This window comes from Anguilla anguilla, chromosome 4 (assembly GCF_013347855.1).
Source record: "Anguilla anguilla isolate fAngAng1 chromosome 4, fAngAng1.pri, whole genome shotgun sequence".
Taxonomy (NCBI): Eukaryota; Metazoa; Chordata; class Actinopteri; order Anguilliformes; family Anguillidae; genus Anguilla; species Anguilla anguilla.
Window position 1 is genome coordinate 63289767 of NC_049204.1, and position 24209 is coordinate 63313975.

Sequence of the window (24209 nt, forward strand, 5' to 3'; positions counted from 1 at the left end):
AGTGTGTGTGTGTGTGTGTGTGTGCATGTGTGTGTGTGTGTGTGCATGTGTGTGTGTGGGGGGGTGGGGGGGGTGGATACCAAACGATTAGCTTACAAGGGGGTAGGGTGGGGGGGGGGAATCCCAAACAATTAGCTTACAAGGGGGTGGGGAGGGGGGGGATTACCTCCTTGCTGTACCTTTCATTATCATTTACATTAATGGCCAGACTGTATGAATGGAGAAGCATGGACAGCTGGGTGTTAAATCTGCCCCATGGAACAGAATGAACTGGGGTTTCGATTAGCGATTGGGAGCTTTTGATCTCCGTCTAATTCGCTTTCCTATCTTATCACTTAAAATGACCTTGTAATGAAAACTAGACAAGCCCTCAAAAAAAAAAACACTTTGTGCACCGAATGTTCACATTTTTGATTATTGCAGACTGCTGATTTTTCGCCATTAAAATGTTCAAAACTGTCAAAACTTTTTTGCAAATGTCTCCTGGTTCTCCCACTTGGAGGTAATGAAAGGCATTTTTGTACTGTTTTATTGAATGGTTTTGTTTTATTTGATATTATTATATATTATTATATATTGATTATTTTATTTGCCAGATCACAACATCAATTTACTCTAATATGGCATGACAATGAAAAGGACAGTTCTTCTTGTGGGTTTCGTGGTTTCATAAGTTTCTTCAGTTATTGGTCTGGTTCTGTCTGATTTTATCAATCAAAGTGCTGTTGATTCAGTCGTTTTGATGCAGCAGTGGGCTGCTGTGTTCAGTGGCATCATTAAAAGTCATACTGGTCCTGAGTTACCCGTCAGTGCTGTCTTTTTTTGGTCACGCCTTGTTCGCATCCTGTGTTGTTTCAAGAATTTGTGTGGCAAGCTCTGCCTCTGTCTCTGTCATGCGCACACACACACACACACATACACACACACACACACACGCACCCACACACACACACACACACACACGCAGCCACACACACACACACACTCACAGAATAGTTTGTGTAGTTTGGCGAAGTAAACAATACATATTTACTTTACAGACAGGTCACATTGTGAATTAGGTCTGTGTTTTGTCTGTTGATTTGGTTTGATTTAGATGTAAAGTGCAAACATTTCACACAAGACCTTCACTGGATGAAGGCTTGTATACTAATGTACAAGTTCCACGGGCAAAATTGTGTAATATCCTTAAAGATGTCCCGTGATATGGAATTATAGGGCGTTTATTATGCCCTCAAATTCAATGAGGAACTGAAGCTATGGATATATGTAACATGACTTTTGCTTGGCGCCCTCTGTTGGCCAGAACTGGAATTGTGAGTCAGCACTAAAATGTTTTCTGTGAGGTCACGTGATTTCTGAGAAAAGGAGCGACCGACTGCTTGGGGGGGGGAGTCCAGCGGTTTCACTCGCGCAGAGCGAGACATAGAGTCATAGCTCTGGGAGGAGAAACCATGAGCAATTGAAGCTTGGTTGCTGACACGAAATATAAAGGTAAGAAAATTAATCAACAGGCAATGCAAAAACATATATGCATGTTAAATGACAATGTGCTCGCAATTTTATTTTATTGAAGTGTACTGGCAGCGTCAGTTCAGTTTTTCGTAGTTAAACATAGTCAGTTAGTTTTATCGACGAAGTTCGCACTATAGGGTCATGTTCCGGTCGATCCGTCCATTTAATAATAGTCAACGTAAATTACTTGCTTATAACAGGCTGCGGACAAATGTAAAAATATTTTACGTTCAGAGATACAATTCTGAACATGCCTTCAGCCTATTTTCAAATGCTGGAAAACCTATGAATTGTGTTTTGCTAACAGGATTGCTATTATTACACAGTGACAATTGCTTACTTTTTGTTATTAGGTTTTTTGCTATTTCTATGTCCCGCACGCCCCCCCCCCCCCTTTTTTTTTCCCCCTCTATCGCTCTATCTCTGTCTCCCTGTCTCCGACACGAGCCTGAACATTTATTGTAAACACAGCCGTGAACAGAAACTGTTTTGACAAAACCACATAAATATAACACTAATGCGGACAAAAAGTAATCAACAGACAGTGCAAGAATAGATGTGTATGTTCAATGACCATCGTTTGGCAGTTTCATTTTACTAGCAGCGTTGAGCAAGTTTTACGTAGTTATACATAGTCTGTTCTCTTTTTCGACAAAAGTCCGTACTATGGGGTCATGTTCTGTATGATCTGTCCATTTATTGTCAATGTAATTCTCCTGTCTATGATACGTTCCTGGCGAATCAAAAATAGTTCAGTTGTGTGATACCTATTTTCAAGTAACCTACTGGAAACCCTAACACTTGTGATTCGGCAACGCAAATTTCTATTAGTACGCAATGACAGTAGCTTGTACAGTTTCTTGGCTTTTTTGTCAATATCCCGCACACCTCACCCCGCCCCCTCCCTCTCTCTCGCTCTCTCTCTCTCTCTCTCTCTCTCTCTCTCTAAAATTTAGTATTTCTAGTTTTGTTCTTGGATAGCATAGTTAAATGTCGCTAGTGCTTTAGTAATGTTATTGCATCTTTGCACAGTGTTTTGAGAATATGGTTTGTCAGGTCTGGTACAATTACTCATATTAGTACCGGTGAATGTACTTCATTGTTTTGCCGCTATATCAAGGGGTCGTGGATATGAGCGTCTGTTAAATGACTGTGGTGTACACATGGGTGTAGAGTTAGCAGGTACGGCTGCTCCTCCACCTAGTGTTCCAGGACCTTTTCGGTCTTTTCCGTCTTCCCGACGGAAACTGTCAGCTAAGACCAGCTGGAATTTTAAAAAGGTTTATGCAGTGTTTTTGACACTTCTGGGTGTTTGTGAAAGGTGTGTGTGCCCTGCAATAAATTGGCAACTTGTACCGGTTGTATTCCTGCCTCTCACCCAATGCATTGTGGGAGATGCTTCTGGACCAGGAATAAGCAGGCTAGATAATGGATGGATGGATGGATGAGATACATAACAGGAATTATTTTTTATGTGGCTCAGTGTACCTAATTTCAGATTTTTTTTTTAATTTTCTGTGTGTACTCTATAAGAATATTAGCAAAATAAAAATCTGCATGTAGGATTTCTGTGACCTTTATCTTATTTGTTTTTTGTTTCGTTTTTTTTTGTTTAGTTTTAGTTGTAGAGAAAAGTTGTGGAGCCATGGCAACATCCGGGAGGATTCGATCTACACGTCGGCTGCGCAACTGGATGGTAGATCAGGTGAGTGCATCATGAAGAAGGCTGATCTTCCTCTTTCTTATCTCATTGGGGCTTTACTGCAGTTCAAATGAACAGCATATCACAATGGCTGCCATCATATGGTAATGACTCTCTCAACATACTGCTGTGTGTGTGTGTGTGTGTGTGTGTGTGTGTGTGTGTGTGTGTTGTGTGTCTTATGTGAGTTCACACGCCGACCAAATCTCTCTCTCTCTTCCCTCCCTCCCTCCCTTCCTCTTCCTCTTTTTGTGGAATAACCCATTTTATTGTCTCATTGCTGTATGTGCCTTGTGTAACGTATGGCAATGGAGTCATTTTGAGAACCCGGTTGTGCTTCTGACTGTTTCCGTTTCCCACCTCGCAGGTAAACAGTGGCCGGTACCCGGGCTTGGTGTGGGATGATGTTGCTAAGACGATGTTTCGCATCCCTTGGAAACATGCCGGGAAGCAGGACTTCCGGAGCGATGAAGATGCTGCCATTTTTAAGGTCTTTTTCCACCATTTGACTAAATGTTTCTGCGCTTTCACTGTGAGCTTCATCTCCGTTTCAATCTTACGGTCTTCAACGGACCGTTCAATTCAATTAGTCCAATTAGTGTTCCATTTCACTGTAATGTCCACAGGACTGCATGTTCTGGCTGAGGCTTTCTCCTTTTTAAAAGGGGTTAATATTGAGAACTACTAGAGGATGATATTTCAGGCTGAAATATATCCAGTGAAAGCAAGCATAAATGAAAATCTCACTTATATCAGGAAGAATTTTGTTAATCCTGAGATGTGACCGCATGGAACATTTACTAGAGGCTCAGACTCTTGGGGTGTTCCAAGGCCAACTTGGACTCGGTGACAGATTTTCTCCAGATAAGTCGAAAAAGTAGCCAGCTATTGATTGTGCTGATTGGGCCTGTACATATGCTCAAACGCCTGACTCCTTTTCCCCAATCCAAAAACAGGCATGGGCAGAGTTTAAGGGCAAGTTGTCCGCGGACACGCGCTCTGACCCCGCGTCCTGGAAAACCCGCCTGCGGTGTGCCCTCAACAAGAGCCCGGAGTTCAGCGAGGTCAACGAAAGGTCACAGCTGGACATCTCCGAGCCCTACAAGGTGTACCGGCTGGTTCCTGTGGCAGAGCAGGGTAAGACCGACGATGAGCCTAATCCGGAGGTACCATCTCAGCCTTTGTGGGCCAGTTTCAGAGACTCGGATGAAGCCTAGTCCTGGACTAAATTCAGTTTTGAGTGGAGACTCCTCTCCATACAGAACTCAGTTTGGTCCAGGACTGAACTTAATGTGTGTGTGTGTGTGTGTGCGTGTGTGTGAAACCTGCCCTTTTAAGTTTAAGTGGGCAAGAGGTCTATGAAAAAACACAATGGAAAAAAAACTATCCAGAAAGATAATGTCAGCACGAACACACACTTGTTGTTCACTCACTCACTGCTTAATAGATGCCCTTATCTGTAGCTTATGGTTCACGCAGTAATCTTTTATGCGGGTGATTATTTTCGCGAAGCAATGCAGACGCGGTACCTTTCGTTCTGGGATACAGCAGGAGCACCTTGTCAGTCTGCCTTCTGCGTGCTGAAGCATTTCACCTCAGCGATTTATGATTTCTCTGTTTGCAGAGCTGGGCAGAGACTGGTAAAGCAGGCAATAGCATATTTGAACTTGTATTCCTATGCCCCCCCTCCCCCCCCCCCCCCCCCCCCCCCCCCCCCCCCCCCCCCCCGCAAAGCAGGTAATAGTGGATTTGAACTTGCATTCCTGCGCCACCCTGAAACCCCCCCCCACCCCCCCATTTCACAGTTATCTAACTCTTAATGTGGTCAAAGTGCATGGAACACAAGGTGTGGTCTCTCTGAACATTGCTGACTGCATTCTTGGTCTTGTTGAGTTGAGAAGGGAAAAAGAAAATCCTAATTTGTAATAAAGAGGCAATCCAGTTCGAAAAAACACTGAACACTTCTAGTTCGAAAAGGATAGCCCCTTGAGATGTAGCATCTCATTTTCAAGGGGGTCCTAGACACCAAGGGGGACACTTGATCCATTATGCGTGGCTTTATTTCTCCAGATAGAGTACACCTGCTGACGTAGTCAACGCCGTACCAAAAAAAACAAAAAAACAACAAAAGCAGTATTCACGGCGGTCCTCAAGAGAGTCCGTGTGGGTGTGGCAGTACCAAGGACACCCAGCTCATTAGGCTGGACAGTCGAGGCGCATGCTCCCATTTTGGCTTTTGCTGAAGGCCCGTGGGAGTGTGAAGACTCTAGCCGGTGTTATATCGGTGTCTGACGCACGGTTCCTCCTCTCCTCCCCTTACGGCATACCTGGGGGGCTCCACACGCCCCCACACGCTGACCGACCCAGTGTCTGTCGCAGGACCGTCCTTCGGCTTTTCGGTTCGCCCCCGAATGAGTGCCGCACTTTTCTCGTTGTTTCGTCTCGTTGTTAATAAAAAGGGCTTAAGAATATCGTCTAATGTGTCAAACTAAGTGAAAGAGAGAGAGAGAAATTGTTTAAGAATCGTTATGTATTGTTGTTTAACGTGTCATGGTAAGACTATAAAAGATATTTAAAAGTGTTTAGGAATACAGTATTTATTGTTGCTTAGTGTGTCAGGGTAAGACCATAAAAATATATAGTGGGACTGAGAAAAATGTTTAAGAATACACACACACACACACACAGGTGTGCAGTCAGCTATTACGGCCAATGCAGTCTTTGGTGCTGTAGGGACGTTGCTATAGTTTTAATATTTACATATTAGGGAAGACGCTCAGATGTCAGGAGGATCAGCGTGCTTTCAGTTTGATAAATACGACCGGGGGGGGGGGGGGGGGGGGGGGGGGGGGGGTGGACTCAGCCAGGCAGCCTCTTCCGTAATTGACGCTTCCCCTCCCCAGAATTTGCCAAACACAGCAGGAAGTGAGGGGGGGGGACTCCTAGGAGGAAGTAACAGATAAGGGAGATTCCGTTTCAGTCAGACTGAGCCAGTGTGCTTGGCGTGAGCTGGGAAAAAAGGAGAAACTCAGTCGACAGCGTTTTCTCGTGTGAACACCGTAAACATGTACATGCACCGTAAACACACAGTAAAATGTTCGGCGTTAAATTAACTCTTCCTGTGTACATGCAGTTCCTGACCTCTGGTGTGAACTGCCATTTTCACGTGTGAAAACAAAACCTGTGACTTGAAATAAATAGCACAGGTTACCTTTTTCTGCACTTATCTCATAAGAGGGATTATTTTTTTACAGCTCACATGTGTACTCCTCACATGTTGGGTGTTCACGTGTGAATTTTCACATGATTTTTTCATAAGGGCTGGCAAGGAACTCTTTTCAAAGAGCTCTGGAGTGCAGTTGCTGGAAAGCAGCCAGTACACAAAAACTGCACAGACACAGGCACGAATGCAAACACACCTACCTGCTCAAGATACAAAGAGACATGCAAACAGATACAAACTCACACATTTGATGTAATTACAGGGGCAAGTTTGTGTTGGCGGAAGGGATCCAGTCGGGTAATTGTGTGTGCACGTCATGTGCTTATTGCCCATATTGCAGAAAAGCTTTGATGGGTAACAGCCTTCAGGTCTGGCGGTGAAGACGACCAGACCTTGAATGCTCATCAGGCTTCCCGTTTCTCCTGGTATTTTCGGATTTGGCAAAAACAACAATTTCCTGTTTTCTCCTTTAGAAAGAGGAGCAAGGCTCGGCGATCATTAGTGGTTATAAAAAAAAAAGAAAAAACGCACTAATGTGAATTTTCTCCCAGAAGGTCTGGCAGCCGCTGGAACAAAGGAAGGCGTACGGGCGGGGAGGAGGAAGAGGAGGAGTGACTCCGACAGCGAGGAAGAGAACCTGACCAAAAAGATCAAAGAGGAGGTTGTCTGTCTGCAGCCAATCAGCATGGTGAGTTTCCATTCGTGTGTGAGGAACGCAGAACTGCACAACCCCCGATCTCATCTCTTCAGGCTATACCTGGGCTAACTGACTATCGCCACTCTGCAGGGCACTCCCAGTCTGGGATCATTTTTATCACTTAAATCCCCTTCTTTTGTGCCACTTTCATGTTACATGTACCTCCATCCAGCGCTTATTGTACCTTGTATCTTTATCTTGATGTTATAGCTTATCGTGCCTCCTAGTTTGACGTAGCATAGGTTAGGTCAAAGAGTAATGTTTACTGTGAGAACTGGACTTCATGTGTTCCTGGCTATGAGTAACCGTTACAAAATGAGTATTGTACCTTATCGGACCTCTGTTTTGTGGTTGTCCCTATGACCTTCTGGTATGCACATACCGTACGTCTCTTTGGATAAAAGCGTCTGCGAAATAAATGTAATACAATGTAATGTAAAAAAAAAAATTCTTTGGAATGCCTTTCGTGTGCATGCGGAGGTACACCGCGCCCGCTTTACCGCCAGCCTGTGTTCCTCGCCACAGGGCGCTCTGTGAGAACGCCAACCGCGGTTTTCCACCAGTAGGAGGCAGCGCATCGCTCTGTGCGCATAGACTGGGTGTTAACGCTTTTTGTTTTTTTTTTGTTTTCGCTTCGCTTTTTTTGGTTCAGGCTCCCCAGCAGATCGAGGCGGAGCGAGAAATCGCCGTCGTGCCCGAGGACGCCACCGCCGCGCTCCTCCAGAAGAACGACAGCTGTGAGTTTCACGCCCGCGCCGCCGCCCTTCCCCTTCGCGCTCGCTGTCGCCTCCGCGCCGACGGCTCCGTAGCCTCCAGCCAATCGCAGCGCCCCCCCCCCCCCGAGACACAGCATGCTCTTCATATGCGTTTCTCTTCCCTCTAGCGGTCATGGAGGTCAATGAGATCCAGTTGAACTTCATGATCGAGACCCTCCCTGCTGCCGGAGGTAATGACCCTGTGATTCATGAGCACTGAGCCAGGGCTGCCCGGCCCAGTTCCTGGAGAGATCTACCGTCCTGTAGGTTTTCATTTCAACCCTGGTTAGGCACACCTGATTCTACTAATTGGCAGCCCTACTGGACCTCTAGCGGTTGAATGAGGTGTGCTTCGTTAGCTTAGCGAAAACCTACAGGACGCTAGATCAGCAGGAACAGGGTTCGGCAGCCCTGCGCTAAGCAGCCTTCTGTTAGTTTACTAGATCATAAGTTAGTGAGCCCATTACATTGCTTCTATTTGTAAGTGCGTCTCTCAGATAACGATTCTCTTCGTCGAGGCTCTCTGTCTGTTGCAGTTGCTGCTTTGCCTGCGTAGCACTGTCTCCAGTGTCCTGTTTGTAACCCTCCCCCCATATGTTGACCCCCCCCCCCCCCCAGCCCTCCCCGCACTGATTGTGTCGGTGAAGTACTTGGGCCAGGAGGTGCTGAGGAGGGAGATCTACCAGCGGGACATCAGGATCGCCTACTACCCCTCCTCTGTGAGCCCCCCGCCCCCCTCGGCCCTGTCGGTGGGGGCGGTGGAGCGGGTGTCCCTCCCCGAACCCGCGTCCCTGCTGCCGGAGGGCTCCATCTCGGGGGTCCAGCTCCAGGCCTGCTCCACCCTGCTGAACTACATGGAGAAAGGGGTGCTGCTCACCTCCAACACTCTGGGGGTCCTCGCCCAGCGCTTCTGCCAGGGGCGGGTGTTCTGGAGGGGCCCCCACGCCGGAGAGAGCGGCCCCCACAAGCTGGATCGCACCGCGCACCCCGTCTTCCTGTTCAACAAGCAAACCTTCGAGCAGGGTGAGGCTCAAAGGTCATGCTGTTGGCTGCCAGTCAACCCTCTTTACAGTGGTCCTGCTTACTAGTAATAGTTTCACTGTCTGGCGCTGGAATCGCTACCATTATCCTGACCTAGCTCCCCCTTGAGGAAGAGCGGTTGGCCACATATTGTTCGTACCTGATATACAGGTTGAATTTTATGCACGATATGGTGTTAAGGCAGGGTGTATAGTGTATAGCATTAGCATGTAGTCCTGCCTGTGTCCTGGGAGACACAGAACTCCCGCCCAAGCACATTAGAAATATACAGGTATTGCCTGAGCTCTGAACTTTAACAAATTACTGTAATATATATACTAGTGTCTTAAGAGTGTAGAAAACTGTGTAGGTATGGAAGGTGTAGAGCAGCACACTGTGTGTGTGTGTGTGTGTGTGACAGTGAGTGTGTGTGTGTGCTTTTCAGAGCTGGACATATTTCGGAGCAGTGGGGGTACCCCACCTCAATGTGGGGTCACTCTGTGTTTTGGAGAGGAGCTTGACACAGAAGACACCTCCAGCAAACTCATCACAGTGCACGTAAGGCTGGACATCATTTCTCTTGCATGATTCAGCTGGCTTTCCCTCTCAATTTAAATTACAACCGTTAAACCGCTTTAAAAAATATGTGATTATTTGGATCAGTTTCAAAATGAGATAGGATTTCAAGACTGTATCCTTGATTTTTTTAGGAATATTTGTGAATCAATATCGGCTGAATGACTTAATTTTACTTAACAAGAACAGCTGTTTTAATGATTCAGCATCAAGCATTACTGAGCAGATCTCGAGCAAGGTCTTGTGTTGAATCCTTGTTCCATTCCCACAGGCCGAGTTTACATTTGTTCAGCCATCTGAACTGTTGTTCACTTATGAAAGACAAAAATTGTTTTGCTGTTGTCTTCTCTGCATCCTTACCTCTGTCAATCACCCCTTCTCTCCCACCAATCAGATCTCCCTGCCCTGGGCGACCCAGCAGGTCCAGGAAGCACAGTCTTTCCGGGAATCTGTGGCCTTCCTGCAGACATTGGCCAGCCAATCACCACTCAGTGAAGTCACCCTCAACCTTGTTGGAATCTCCTCTAACTAGCCAATCATGGGCAGTGGAGGACACACCCCCCCCCCCCCTTTCCTTATAGAACTCTCTGATGGACAGTGGCATCTAAATAACTTCACAAGCACTTAGCATCTAGTCATAGTTGTATCCAAGATGGCGTCCGCATCGGCTCTGCTCTTGACTCTTTTCCTGGTCGGTGCAGCTTCTGTGAGCGAGGGAGCAGATCCGACGGTTCGAGCAGCACTACACGACAGACACTCTGCACTTTACCACTGTGTAGGAAAGGCCTCAATTCCCTGGTCCCGTCTTGGAGTCCCACACCACTGAGATGTTACGGCTCTGCACTGAGAAGACAGCAGGACCCTGGCACCTTTTAATGCCCAAAGACCAATGCTGATCTCAGCGGGACATGATTACTGATGAATATAGTGACTGTGTATGATTTAACCACTGGGACCTCCTTTTAAAGAGGCACACCTCTCTGTGACCAAAAAAAAAAAAAAAAAAAAAAAAAAAAACATTTAAAAAAATCAGTGGTGTGAAAGAGCCAGCAAAACTAGTGCATTACGCCTCTCCACAAGAACATCCTGTGTCTTTCAAAAGATGGAGGGTGACAGGAGGAGGCCCCACCTTATTGTAAGCACCTTGTGCTCCATGTTTCGGAGCAGGGGTAGGAATATGTAAGCCAGACACCCAGCGCAGGATGTTAAAAATTCAATTCACACATCGGCAGATATTTTTTTTAAAACTGCTCACCGCCTGAAATCCTTTCATACTGATGCCAATGTTCATCACACATCCTTCTTCAAACATTGTTTGTATCTGTACTGCCGTCTTTACTGAACATAGCACATGTAGCCAATTTAGCACATATATACGTATTTACATACAGGCATATTGTAGATAGACACGTAGAAATACTAGCCTAAAAACTAACTGAGGAAGGTGAAGGCAATTTTTTAAATGATCCCTTACTTGAAACGACAGGATAGGATTGCTATGTGATCTGATTTGTAACGGAGAACAGTTTGAAGTTTAGGCCTGGAAACACCTCTCATAGAGGGCCACATTCCTGTATTTCTGGCCAGCTTCTGTTCTGTCGTCTACCCTGGCTGGATTTAGCTTTGATACACCAACACTGGTTCACTTCTGCCACAGTAGTCCCAGACCACTGAAATAACTGGACTAATTACTACTGCCCGGGGGCAGTGGTGTGGTACGGAGGTTAAGAGAACTGGGCTCATAACTCGAAGGAGGTAGCCAAGGGTTGATTCCCAGCTGGGTCGCTGTTGTTGCAGACCACCTGTATGAACTGACTGTATGTAAGGAAGTAAGTTCAATCTGTGTAAGTCACTCTCAGCAAGAGTGTCTACTAAATACCGAAAAGGGTACACGTCAATGTCAGAGATGCTAAATAAATAATGAACAGCAAAAACTGGCCTCCAATGGGGCTGGCCTACTCCTGGATTAGTTGCAATGACCAACAGGGTCTACTATCAAGGACTCAACTTCTGGCATGAATCAAAAAGATTACGGCATTAAGAATTTCATGTGTAAATATGTTATTAATCCCACAAAAATCCTTACATTTAGTTTGCTTCTATGTAAAAGACTGTACTTCCCAAATAAACTTTGGAATTTGAAAACCAGTGGGTGGATGTTCAAGGTGTAGAAGGTTATACAGTGCGTGTGAACCTTACTTCATACAAAAGGCTTCTTTAGAAATGATTCAATACTTCTGCTTCTTGCTCATAAATGCATTCTTCCGAATTGGGTTGAAGACACTTCTCTAACTGTAACGTTGTGGAAGAACAAGTGCTGTTCTTAGGCGCAATGAGAACTAATTTCTTTGTCTAAAAGAGAACTTCAGATCCTGTCTCCCTTCAGAATTAACAGACTTTATTACATCAATATCCATTATAAAGGAAGCAAAAGTTTGAGTTCTACACAGGCCAAGAGTAGCTTGGACTCTGATATCCGTTTGATACTCTATATTCTGAATCCTGGAATTCAGAATATATGGTATTGTACAAGACACTTGTTTCTTTAATTTAGCTTTTTTATTTTTCTGTTATTAGTATGTGTGTGTGTTTTATGTTATCAATTTTGGTAGGGAATGGAGTGGTAGGCTACACTGGTACTATCCTTATACTGAATGTTCTACTGTAATGTGAATTTTGGTGGATTTGTGGAAACAATAATAAAACTTTAAATGAGAAATGAAATCACAAAATTAAAACCTTAAAAAAAATTCATATTAAATAGCTTAGTGTTTATTTGTCACTCAATTTATAGGCTAATTAACATGTTACATTTAGACATTGCCATTGGCTGGTGAGGCAAGCTCTGCGATCTTGGCATTCAGTTTCTGATTGGTCCAGTCCTTTGTGATGTCATCCAGATGACTATCAAAATCCACTAGTAAGGTGTGGTCTCCAGAGTCCAGCAGCTGATTGGCTATTGCACGAGTCTCCTCCCACTGATGCAGCATTATCCTGAAAGGGAGAGATGTGTACTGACGGCATGCTGTATTGCACCAGAAGGGGACTGGTCAGTACAGTATACAATGGAAAATGAAAGCAGTAAAAGGGGGGAAAAAAGATACATTGATATTGTGGCTCAAAAAACGGACACAGAAATGGCCAAAACCCCAAGGGTCAGTGATGCTGGTGTGGAGAGAGGGGAAAGAGGGAACGACTGTGTGTGGAGAAAGATGGAGGCCCTGTCTCCACCACAGACGTCGCAGCAAAGGCGCTCACGTGTGTTTGTCTTTGAGCGTCCACCGGGAATCTTTGCGCTCGTACATGACAATCGGGGGAACTCTGTACCCCGCCGACATCTTTGCACCATCGATCTGGGAAAAAAAGCACACCAGAATAGTATGTGCATAACCAATAGAAAAACAAACTCCGCGATACACACCCAAACTCACGCACAGACACACATGCACACAGACATACATACACACACACACACACACACACACACACACACACACACACACACACACACACACACACACACACACACACACACACACACAGACCTGCACGCACACACATATACACACAAACGAACGCACACACACACACACACACACAGACCTGCACGCACACACACATACATACAAACGAACGCGCACACACACACACACACACACACACACACACACACACAAACAAGCAGACACACACACTCACGCACACAAACGGACACCCAAGTACACACAAACGAACACATAAATACGCACACACGCATGCAAGCATGCGCGCGCACTCACAAACGAACACACACACACACACACACACACACACACACACACACACATGAAAGGACACACACACATACTCCCACACGCGCACACACACAGCTCCTCAGAGGTTTCCCTCCCGTAGCAGTGCAGGAGGATGCAGCCACTCTGAACACAGAGCCCCACAGAGCCTCCCGTTCCCACTCCTCTCACCATCAGCATCACTGCGTTACTGCACTGCTCCGCGATTTTATCCGCTATCTTCAGCGCGCACGGCGTGGGGCTGTGGGGGGCAAGGGGGGGAGGGGGGGAGGGGAGAGAGAGGGGGAGAGGTGAGAGAGAGAGAGAAAGATGGAGGCAAAGATAGAGAGGGAGAGATGAATAAAACAGTAAATAAAAGTGTGTTTATGTTGGTATAGGCCAATAACCACGCGCAGGGGGTGTATTTCACGGAGCAGGATTACCGAGTTAGCTGGATAACTGTACAGAGTAAAACCCGGAAACCCTCCCAAATCTGGAACAAGGACCGAAGTAAAAAGAGCAGCGTCGGGTTTTACTCAGCACAGTTATCCAGCTAACTCGGCTATCCCACTTTGTGAAATACCACCCCCGGCCCCCAGATCAATAGTTAAAAGGCGTACAGACAGACGAGTGCAGGAAGGACATAAATAGAGCAAAAGACATGCTAGGGGATGCTGGGAGGCTCATGGGATGGGTCCCATGGCCTGCTGTAGAGACCGGACCACATCGAACGTGCGGCGGGCATCGCACGCACCGGAGGAGAGAACGTGCCAGCCAGCCTGCCCTCTCAATCAACTGCGGAGGTCACCATGCAGTGGAAGCAGTGCAAGATTCATCGGCCATTTTACAGAGGGGAGGAAAAAAGTACAGTGGGACACATTTTTAAATAAAATACACATGCAGGGGTACAGAAAAAAAAAAGGGGGGACGGCAGAGGAAATCACCTGCTGTCCGACACACTGGCGTTGGCTTGATAGTATCCCACAATCCTCTGCTGCGTCTGCGCGCACCATACATCTACCTGAAACACAGCAGACGTCACCACCGCACTTAAAACCCCAAAAGCACGGCAACGTAGGAGAAGGGTTAACCGACAGGGTCAGTGAGCCTGCAGGCGTATCTGATGACGACGAAGGATGCCGGTGTTGGATGAGAAAGACAACGGACTGCGTACCTGTGTGAGGGCAAGCTGTGTGACGGGGGCCAGAGACAGGTGCGAGTGGAGCAGAGGCACACAGTCCGTCACGCACACAGCGCCCCCAGCTGGGGTGGAGGACAAAAGGACGCCGTTCACACTGCAGCGTGGAAACAAACAGGCGTGCAGGTACATCTTGACATATGCCAGGCAGGACAGTTCAACCTCCCCCATCACTGTGTGCGACAAAAAAAGAGGCTCGAATGTAGCAATCATACAACATGGACACAGACTGAATTAGAACTGTAATAAAATAAGACACAACACAATAAGCTGGCTGGACACAAATGTCCCACTGCAATAGATTTTTTAGACACGGTTAGAAAAAAATATTGAGATAACCGTAAGCTAGTAGCTTCCCTGTGATGTTAACTGGATGTCCCATGGTTAACGGATGATGGCTAGCTAGCAATGCGCGTTGCACTACAAATGGCACGGAAATACCGGCAGCAAGCCACGTGAGCTAACTAAGTTAGCCGATATTTTTATGCTTCGTAAAATGAAATGGTGAGTTCAAGAGTAAAACATTTCTGCGTAAATGGAGAGAACCTTTTCATACGTCGGAAAGCAGCTAGATGGACAACAACTAACGCTAGTTAAAGTTCTGGCTGTGTGATTTCTATCCCGTGTAGCCAGTAGCCAGGCTACATTAACGAAATCATTAGCGAACCAACGATAGCACCTGTCTAATGCTGCACTAGTTTAGTTTAGTGTTAGAATGCGTTACCTAACTAACGAGCAACTACAATAAATTGGAATGCTGTATCGTTACCTAACACTATAGACAACACTATCGACTTTTAGTATCGAGTAAAGACCGCTTTTTCATTCGTTATGAACTAGCCAGCAACCCTAAGCAGTTGCTGACACCCGGAATTGTATCTGGCCAACACACTTATCGTTACTAACTGTAACAACTGTGTAGAAAAAAAACTATCTGCCTGGCAATGTCAAAAGCACTAATGAGCTATAATTTCCAGTTAGCTAGTAGACTAACGTTAGATAATGCACACTGCTTACCGTTCAATGCGCAGTAGTGGCTAGCGAACACCGTAGGTGCAAAATGAGCAATATTAAAACAGTCCTAAAGCAGTAGTTTTTTAATAAAAAATTGCGAAAAATATTAAGCGTAATCGTAAAATTGCGAATATAAATAAATGCGGAATGACTACATGTAACCTAAGCGGTAGCTAAAGCTGTGAATTCAGCGTTCCCTTTTCCACAATGGTGGTGTACTGTGATTGGCTTGGATTCCCGAGTGTGTGAATATCCTAACGCAATTGGTGGATGTTTATGACATTAAGTAGTGATGGTGGAGCACCTTCGTTGTACTTCCGTGTTTCTCTCTGTGGGGTATTTGGGGAGTGTGCGAGAGCGTTTGTATTATTGAACGGTTTGGATATGTTTGGACATTTTTTTACTCCCGTGATTTGAATTGATGTCAGCAAATTACGGTCGAAGGCTAACGTGCCAATTTTAAACAAAGGATACGAAAAGCCAAGAATATGTCTCAGACATGGATAGGTCCTGAGCTAGACGTGTCTCCCAAGTGTCCTCAATTAATTCTGTTGTTTCAGATGGATTATCTGCAACGGCCGTATGCATAATGTGACCGGACTAAAACAGTTCAAATTCACGACAAGATGTGTGATTTTGTGGGACCGGATGAGAATATACAAAAGGAGGCTAGAGAAGGAACTGATGACATTGGTGGTTAGAGGTTGGGTGCGTGGGATGTCCCTGAAATGTGGAAATGTGGAGTTTAACCCTCCTGTTCTGTTCATTTTTTAGGTACAGCAAAAATGTTCCCGGGTGATATAAACATACGGGGGGGGGGGGGGGGGGGGGTTGCAAATACATGAAATTAACCATTTTCATTTAGAATGTTGATTACACTAATTAAGGCCAGTAGAAGAAGTTTCATACTGAAAAAATAATTTTAAGTATTTTTCCTAGATTTTCAAACTTTAAAAAGGGTCAATTTGACCCGCAACATAACAGGAGGGTTAAGTCACAAAAAGTGAAAGTAGGATCGTTGCAGATTTTCGGTTGTAATTGTTAACAAATAACACATTTCTCTTCTTCCTAAGATTCAAATATATATCTCAACAAAAAAAAAAAACAAAAAAAAACGTTTTCAGCGTACAAAACTACAAAAAATGTACTCACACATACAAAGCACTGTCTACACTGTAGCTACGTTATTAGGCTAATTAAAACTTTCTAAATCTAGGCCTGCCGTGAAAAGTATTGATATCAAAACGAGGCCAAATTACAACAAACAAAAAACTATCTTAGCTTACACAAATTGAACGAGCTTTATTTCAAAGCAATGTTACCCAATGTTTCTTAAATTAATTCATTTAACTTGGTGATGCTGTCTTTCTTTTTGGCACTTTGAGCACTTTTATGTTTTTGCACTTATGATTTGAGTAAACAAAAATATTTTTTGGCACATCTCAGCGCATTGGTCGTCATTTTGGCATAAGTTCCCTTCCAATACACAGTGTGCGGGCTCAGCCCCATTAAGGTAATTTTATTGTTCTACAAACATTTATTTTTCTTATTCTTTTAATTTCTCCCATTTTTTGTATACCTCGTACATATCCGTCTGTCTGTTTTGTGTGGCTTACTGTGCGGTTGGAATGACTTTGGCTCAGAATACGCTGGGCGAGGAAGCAGAGCCGCTTCCTGTATAGTGAACGTCTAATAAAAGCATATCTTTTTGCTGTGAGAGAGGGTCTGTGTGAGCCAACATTCAACTGCAGCACAGAAGGCAAGTAGGCATGTTTATGGTGTTCTTGTTGCAGTTGTGCCATGTATTATGGAATCATTATACACGTTTGTGTTTTCTTTAAATATTTCAACTTAGGAAAGTGAATTTTCAATAACTATTTATATTAAATTGTGTATGATCAATTTTATGTTTCATTTTCAGCGGAACTGTGGTAGAATGTGTTCATCAGTTTTAACATGCAGGGAATGCTCAGAGTTAGAGCATTTTAAAAATAGCTCTATATAATCTATCTATAATATTATTTCAGTATTCATTCTTGAACATTGTATCTATATGAATAAGTACAAATGTTTCTATATATAGTGAATGTCTTGTTAGGTTCTGTCAAGAGGTTTATTATTAATGTGATTCTGTTCTTTTTTAAATGAACGGACATCTATTTTTTGGTATCTTTTTAAATTAATATTTATTTGCATGTATTTATTTACATTATTTACATTTGGGAAGCAGAGATACTTTCTCATCATCCATAAGGAGATATGAATGGGGCATGGTGCTTCTTTGTCATTGGCTATTGCCAACTGTTAGGTGAGTTTACCCAGCTTTATTATCAAATGCTGCTGGTGCAAAGCTTTTCTTGCTGTTACTGATACCCGCTGACCTTCTTCTTTCCTTGTGTAGCGTTTTGGGTCAAATCAAGGCCACATGTAGGGGTATTTGGGGAAGATATTTGTTGGGTGGGTTTGGTTGGAAGAGATACTCTGAATCCATGCAAAAGTTAGGGAACTGGTTTTTAGGTGTAAGTGTAAATGTGTGATAAGCGTGTTCTTAACCGAACATTCTAATGCTGATCTTACAATTGCCACTGGCAACTGAAAGCAACAGAGTTCTAGAACACTGATTTAGAATTTTTAAAAAACATTCCAAAATATCTACTTTTCAGAGGGTTGACCTCTGTTACACTCAGGAAAAAGGAGCGAGGAATGAGTTGCACACAGTTATATGTCACATAACTGCACTGACAGAATCTTTCCACATAACTAATTCCCCAACACTACAGCTGACAAAATGCCATGCTTCCACATTTAATTTTATGATTAATATTTGACATTCAGAAATGTTGGTGGAGACCATGGAGACATTTTGTGCCGGTCTTTAGGCTTTACACGGCTCTATGTTATGTTTTGAAGGTGCTCTGTGTGCTGAGTGGTCAGCCTTCATGCCTCAGACCATTGAGGCTCTGGCTGGCTCCTGTGTACTGATCCCATGTCAATTTGAAGTTCCCGAAAACGAAGTTGCCAGACTGAAGAAACCAGCCAATGGGGTGTGGAGGAGAAGGTCGCAGTGGTTTACGGGCAGTGTTGATGTATACAACTCATCACATCATCAGAACATCCTTCAAGGAGAGATCATTGGGGACCTGATACAGAAGAACTGCACCACTATCCTGGATGCCATTCCTAGCAATTACACGGACGAGTACTATTTCAGAATCGAAACTGGTTTCATGGCAACCTTTGCCAACAATGTCAGCATAAACATCACAGGTAATCATGACCTATTTATTTTGCCTATCATTCTGATTCTTAATTATAATAAGTAAGCAGCCACCATAAGGAAACGAATGTACTCTGTGTTTGCAGTTCTTATGAAATAATCTCAGATTCAAAGCCTGCGACCAACATGTTCTTATACAACATGTAAATGTGTTATAACTTGAAATTGTTTTTTCTATTTTACTTTTTTTCTGTTTCCTTTTTTTGGTGCTGTTGTCAACAAAATAATTTTCACGAAACAGACTAATTGGTCAAATTAATCCCAGTTAATTGGAAGTAAGTGCATGACCTGCCATCCTGAGTCTGTACCATCTCCTGCAGCCTCTCCACCCAAACCCCAGGTGACCTCAGTGGGTGCAGTAATGGAGGGGGCCCCGGTGAATCTGACCTGCACGGCGTCAGCCCCCTGCCCTCGGCTCCCCCCAGCCCTGACCTGGTCCCCCCCCGAACTGGGGCGCGGCGCGAGCGCTCTACTGGGGAATCCGGACGGGACCCGATCCGCGTCTTCCACGCTGAGCTTCGTGGCCTCGCGTCTCCACCACGGGCGGATTGCGTGCAGCGCTGACTACCCCCTGCAGCTAGGGGGCGGTAGCAAGCGAGCAGAGGAGGCTGTCACGCTCAATGTCCTGTGTAAGAGGCCTGACCCGACCTGTACACGTTGCACTCTACTCTACAAAGCAGGGCCCTTACTAGAGCTACACATTGCAGCCAGAATGATTTTCTGTGAAGATGAAACTTTATGGAGGGGCTTCAATAGGGTCCTATGGTGGGTTTGAACAAATCCAAATGTGACCACAGATAGAATGCATTAGTCACTGGTAGCCAAATGCATCTTGCTAATGTGTCATTCCTCTTTTTGATTTGTTTCAAATTTAATTTGACCCAAACTGAACACAAGGCTTAATATTGATGAAAATATAAATGTCATATTTAAAATAAGCATTCATTTGTAGGAAATTTAATTCTGTATGAAAGGATAAAGTACTTAAAATGATTTATTTCGCAACAGTGATATAGATGATAGGAAATATCACACCTCCTTTTGCACCTTCACCCAGATGGCAGGAAGTGCAAAGTAATCTTTCAGAGGCCACGGGTCAGAAGAGGCGATTTTATTTTCAGCAAAGGAGGGAGTGGATATCAGCCACACAATCTGATATGTTTCGTCATTGTGTGCTCAAAACATTTACTAAGATACATGGGGGATTTTTGATGTTGCAACAGGAACTGGTGAAACAGGCAGAATCTGATACAGTTTTGGCGAATCGGAACATAGATTTCACATTGACTAGAAAAGGGGAAGAGTCTCACTCTAAAATCTGAGCAGAGATCATTGCATGGCTTTTGTTCCAATTTCTGGTGGGATGTCTGGTGAAAGGACACAGTGCACTGGGGAACAGCTGGAACAGAAATGTGGGACTGCCTTTTTTTTTTTTTTTTTCAAAAATAAAAGAAAAATCGAGAGTATATGTGAGCGGCAGTGTAGTATGATGGATAATGACCCGGTCTTGTAGCCTAATGGTTGCCAGTTTGTTTCCCGGTAGGACACTGCAGTTGTACCCTTGAGCAAGGTACTTAACCTGCATTGCTTCACTACATATCCAGCTGTATAAATGGATACAACGTAAATACTATGTAAATGTTGCGTAAGTCGCTCTAGATAAGAGCATCTGCTAAATGTAATGGTTTCCAAACCGTGATCTTCAGAGGCTAGTATAAGTTGATAAAAGGTCATCCACTGTCATTCTCCAAGGAGACAGGAGGTTAAAAGGGAGGTGGCAGACAGGGATGGTCCTTGTTGAACCAACTGCACACCCTAGTAATTCAGGCTTTTATATTCGGTACCAATGCTGGGCGCACAAGAAGCTATGGCGATTGGGATGTCAGCCCATGTTGGAGATGACACTAGCAGTGTTAAAGGTACACTGGGAAAACGAGGAAACACGTGTTTGTTGGATATATTGAGGCAGATTATATTAATGCAATGCAATAATTTAAGGTTTATGCTGCAAACATGCAAGTAACACAAATATATCCTAGTTTCGCTGGTTTAGCCTAACTGATTACTAAAGTTGTTTGAATTTGGTTGATTTGAATTTCTCTCTCTCTCTCTCACCTAACCCTACCCACTCAATCACTCACTCATTCATCCTCTCACTCACTCACTCACTCACACATTCACACTCTCACTCGTCTCCTCACTCACTCATCCTCTCACCTATTCACCCTCTCACTCACACACTCACTCACTCACTCACTTCCATGCTCACTCACTCAGACTCCCCAAAGGGCACCTCTGCTACAGTGAGTCCCTCTGAACTGGTTCCCGAGGGCACCACCGTCAGCCTGAACTGCACTAGCGATGCCAACCCGCAGGTGGCGCACTACTCCTGGTTCCGAGTGAAGGATGGGAAGGTGACAGCGGTGGGGTGGGAGAGGAACCTCACCCTGGTCATGACTGAGAACCACACGGGCCTGTACCACTGCGAGGCCCAAAATGAGCACGGGAGGCAGAACTCCACCGCCGTACAGCTGCGTGTGCAAGGTCAGTGTGGGAGCGCGTTAATCACAACGGCACGCTTCACTTCAGTCCATGTTCCAGATTTCTAGAGGGTTCCGGGTTTTACTCAGTGCAGTTAATAGAGCTGCTTTAGTCATCCTGCTTTTTTGATACAGACACCGGGTTTTGCTCAGGGAGAGGGGGCTTGAGGTGACAGGATTTGTGAATTTGGATTAGTGAAGTACCAAACAGCACTGGAGCCAAAGCCATGGACTACCATTATGCGGTTATCATTTGAGCTCATATGTATATCTAATAAAACTATAAAACATGTAATAAATAAGCAATACTGAAAGACTAAAGTATCAGTCTGCTCAGTTTTGGTCGTGGATGACCCTGATGGCCTCTGTGGAGTATTTCATGCAGAGCTGTATGGTGCACTGAGTATCTTTTGTTTGCGCAGGTGTAGGTGCGGCACCGTGGATTTGGGGGCCAGTGGGGGGAGGGTTCCTACTGCTTTCCAGTCTGTTGATCTTGTGCATCTGTAGGTAAGTCAAATTAATTCAACGCAATAACATAAATTATAGCCCAATAGGGCTGAAAATCTGGCGATCTGTGAGTGGATACTGATTGCTACCTTCTCGTCCCCCTTCTTGTGGTCACTGAAGGGGGAGGCATCAATTAGACACTAATTGTTCTTCATTAGAATTTTTTTTTTTTTACATATATTGAAGGACGAATTACCCGCTAATATTAATCACCCTCTTAGGCCAGAAATAGCTACTGTATGTATGCCCTTAAAAATAAATATGCTGTAGCTATTCACATCCCAGGAATGTCAATCGAACTGACTAATTTATTTTTAATTTACTGTGCAGTATGAACTGTGTGTCAAGTAATTCCAATTGAAAGAGGTTCCATTTTACATGATTGCATTACAAACTGCAGTTGCAATCAGATGAATGAAATCAGTTGTCTCCCATTTGCTGAGGGTGTGAAAACCTGAAAGCATTTGTGTCAAATGGATATTTACTGACAGCAAATGGCAACAAGCCAAGCCTCCATTGTGTTAAAATAAGTTTAACCATACAATTATGGTAGAGCACATAATCAACAGCTTTAAATAATTTAGAGATTGGCTATGACAAAAACCAGCGTACACAGTGGTGTCCCAGGACCAGGGCTGAGAAACGCTGATCTAGATAATTCCTTCAGCTTCATTGTACAACAGTGACTCCTCTGGTTGAGCCTGGTAGTGCATAACAGAATAATGAATATTAATTTGTCAGAAGTTTCTGATATGATTGGACGGCGCTACACCAAAATTGAAGATAAATATTAAAAATAGGAAGCCACAAAATTGTTTAAATATGTATGCATTTTAGTCCAAAAATGAACTACTCTCAGCAACTTAAATTCATTTTATGTTTCTTTACATGAGTTTTAATAGTTAATAACACAAACCATGTGTCTTTCAGGCAGCGAAAGTTACCAGACCCTGTTGTCATGAAGGTAGGAAAACACACATGCACACACACACCAGACATTTTAACGTCATGCCCATCTTCAGAGTAGATACACTCTTGCAAGCTTGCAAGCTTGTGGCCATATTCAATTAATTCAGTGCTGCCCTAAGCATATGCCTGTACTGCATGAAGACGATACTGTGGGTGAATTTTACTGTGAATTTTACAATGCTGTGGGTGATATTTTTATTTCAGTTGTCTATATAAGGCACTAATAAACTTCTAATAAAAACAAAAGACAGTCCAGCTTCCCGCTGAATAAGAGAACCATTCTCTGCAAGTATGAAAAAAAAAGATTTATATTTATTTTTGTGCTGAAGTCCAGGAAGAGGTTATACAAAAAGCAAGCGTCTAAAGCATAAATAACTAAATTGTGCATTTACAACAATAAAGCTTGCTTCTTTTTATTTTACTCCTGTTTCTCAAACCGGCCTGCTTGTTTCAACATCGATGTCTCCACAGGACCGAGGCGAAGACGACTCTCCGGTGTATGAAAACATAAGCACAGTGACGAAGCTGGGTTTCGCAGAGAACCAGCCCAGAAAAGATCTGGACGAGGCTGCGTACAGCAACCGTGAAACGCTGAATCCGGGCGGGACTGTCTGCATGAGCAACCCGTCTGGCACAGCGGAGAGGGATGACCAGCTGTACGCGAACTGCTTCACTCCCTCCAGGCCATAGCTTGGCGCTCGAGTCAGAAGAGCCCGTCTGTGCTGCAGCTGATGTTTTCTACCGTCACCGAGCAACCGAGTCTCCTCCCAGGTCCCTGTACCTAGTAATGGACGCCACTGCTTTACTTACCTTGTATGAACCTGCATAGAAATTTCACACTATCCACCTATGCAAAGCTAGACTTTGATCTTCATCATGTACCACAAACTTCAACAGGCAAATCATTTGTTTCGTTGCCAGTGTGGACACACTCCCAAGGTCAGTTCCCTGTGTCTATTTTGACTTAAGTAAATGTATTTTGAATTGAGCAAATTGAACAATTGGTCATTGTGCTTTTCGGGTCATGGAATGACCTCAAGGATATTTGAAAGCTAGATGTCCTGGTTCCCATGGAACACTGCAAGGCCTTACTGAAAGTCTGTTCACTGTGCGCTTTTACCTGGGTAGGTAAAGGTAATAAAATATTAGGAATTAACTGTCCACTTTTACCTGGTTAGGTAAAGGTAATACAATATTAGCAATCAACCAATGTTATATTTTAATTTTGTTAGCATTGACATTTTGCCTGATTGTTGACTTAGGCTGACTCAGCCGTCTGATCACATCATGCCAGAAATAGCTACGAAAGTCACTAAGAACTTTTAGGAAAATCTTGAATTATGTTTCACTGTTCATTCCATTAACTTTGTCTAGAAGCCTGTTAGAGATAAAAGTTTTACGTGAATATATACACACAGGAACTGTAGCAATGGAATTCATTCATGG

General features: G+C 44.2%; 3 protein-coding genes across 7 annotated transcripts; 2 read left to right on the plus strand and 1 right to left on the minus strand.

Moving 5' to 3' along the window:
- The first annotated feature begins 1360 nt into the window (after positions 1–1360).
- irf9 (interferon regulatory factor 9) lies at positions 1361–11636 on the plus strand. Of its 2 annotated transcripts, none has more exons than XM_035413249.1 (10): positions 1361–1494; positions 3132–3220; positions 3585–3707; positions 4174–4354; positions 6992–7128; positions 7790–7874; positions 8021–8083; positions 8511–8915; positions 9358–9470; positions 9883–11636. In XM_035413249.1, the coding sequence occupies exons 2-10, from the start codon at positions 3161–3163 to the stop codon at positions 10018–10020; spliced, it is 1305 nt and encodes a 434-aa protein (XP_035269140.1). In that variant the 5' UTR covers positions 1361–1494; positions 3132–3160; the 3' UTR covers positions 10021–11636. The 2 variants fall into 2 exon arrangements, with proteins under 2 accessions (XP_035269140.1, XP_035269141.1); XM_035413250.1 differs by having other exon boundaries at positions 6995–7128.
- Positions 11637–12238: 602 nt separating this feature from the next.
- emc9 (ER membrane protein complex subunit 9) lies at positions 12239–15703 on the minus strand. Its single transcript, XM_035413260.1, has 6 exons — positions 15474–15703; positions 14433–14629; positions 14203–14279; positions 13451–13520; positions 12747–12841; positions 12239–12482 (listed from the first exon to the last, which is right to left on the minus strand). Exons 2-6 carry the CDS (start codon positions 14625–14627, stop codon positions 12302–12304), a joined length of 618 nt encoding a protein of 205 aa, XP_035269151.1. The 5' UTR covers positions 14628–14629; positions 15474–15703; the 3' UTR covers positions 12239–12301.
- Positions 14851–23761, plus strand: LOC118225168 (myelin-associated glycoprotein-like). Of its 4 annotated transcripts, XM_035413245.1 has the most exons (8): positions 17022–17229; positions 17701–17778; positions 18381–18737; positions 19068–19376; positions 21025–21291; positions 21710–21794; positions 22725–22758; positions 23235–23761. In XM_035413245.1, the coding sequence occupies exons 2-8, from the start codon at positions 17730–17732 to the stop codon at positions 23451–23453; spliced, it is 1320 nt and encodes a 439-aa protein (XP_035269136.1). In that variant the 5' UTR covers positions 17022–17229; positions 17701–17729; the 3' UTR covers positions 23454–23761. The 4 variants fall into 4 exon arrangements, with proteins under 4 accessions (XP_035269138.1, XP_035269139.1, XP_035269136.1 ...); XM_035413247.1 differs by lacking the exons at positions 17022–17229; positions 17701–17778 and adding an exon at positions 14851–14960; XM_035413248.1 differs by lacking the exons at positions 17022–17229; positions 17701–17778 and adding an exon at positions 16581–16983.
- The last annotated feature ends 448 nt before the right edge of the window (positions 23762–24209 follow it).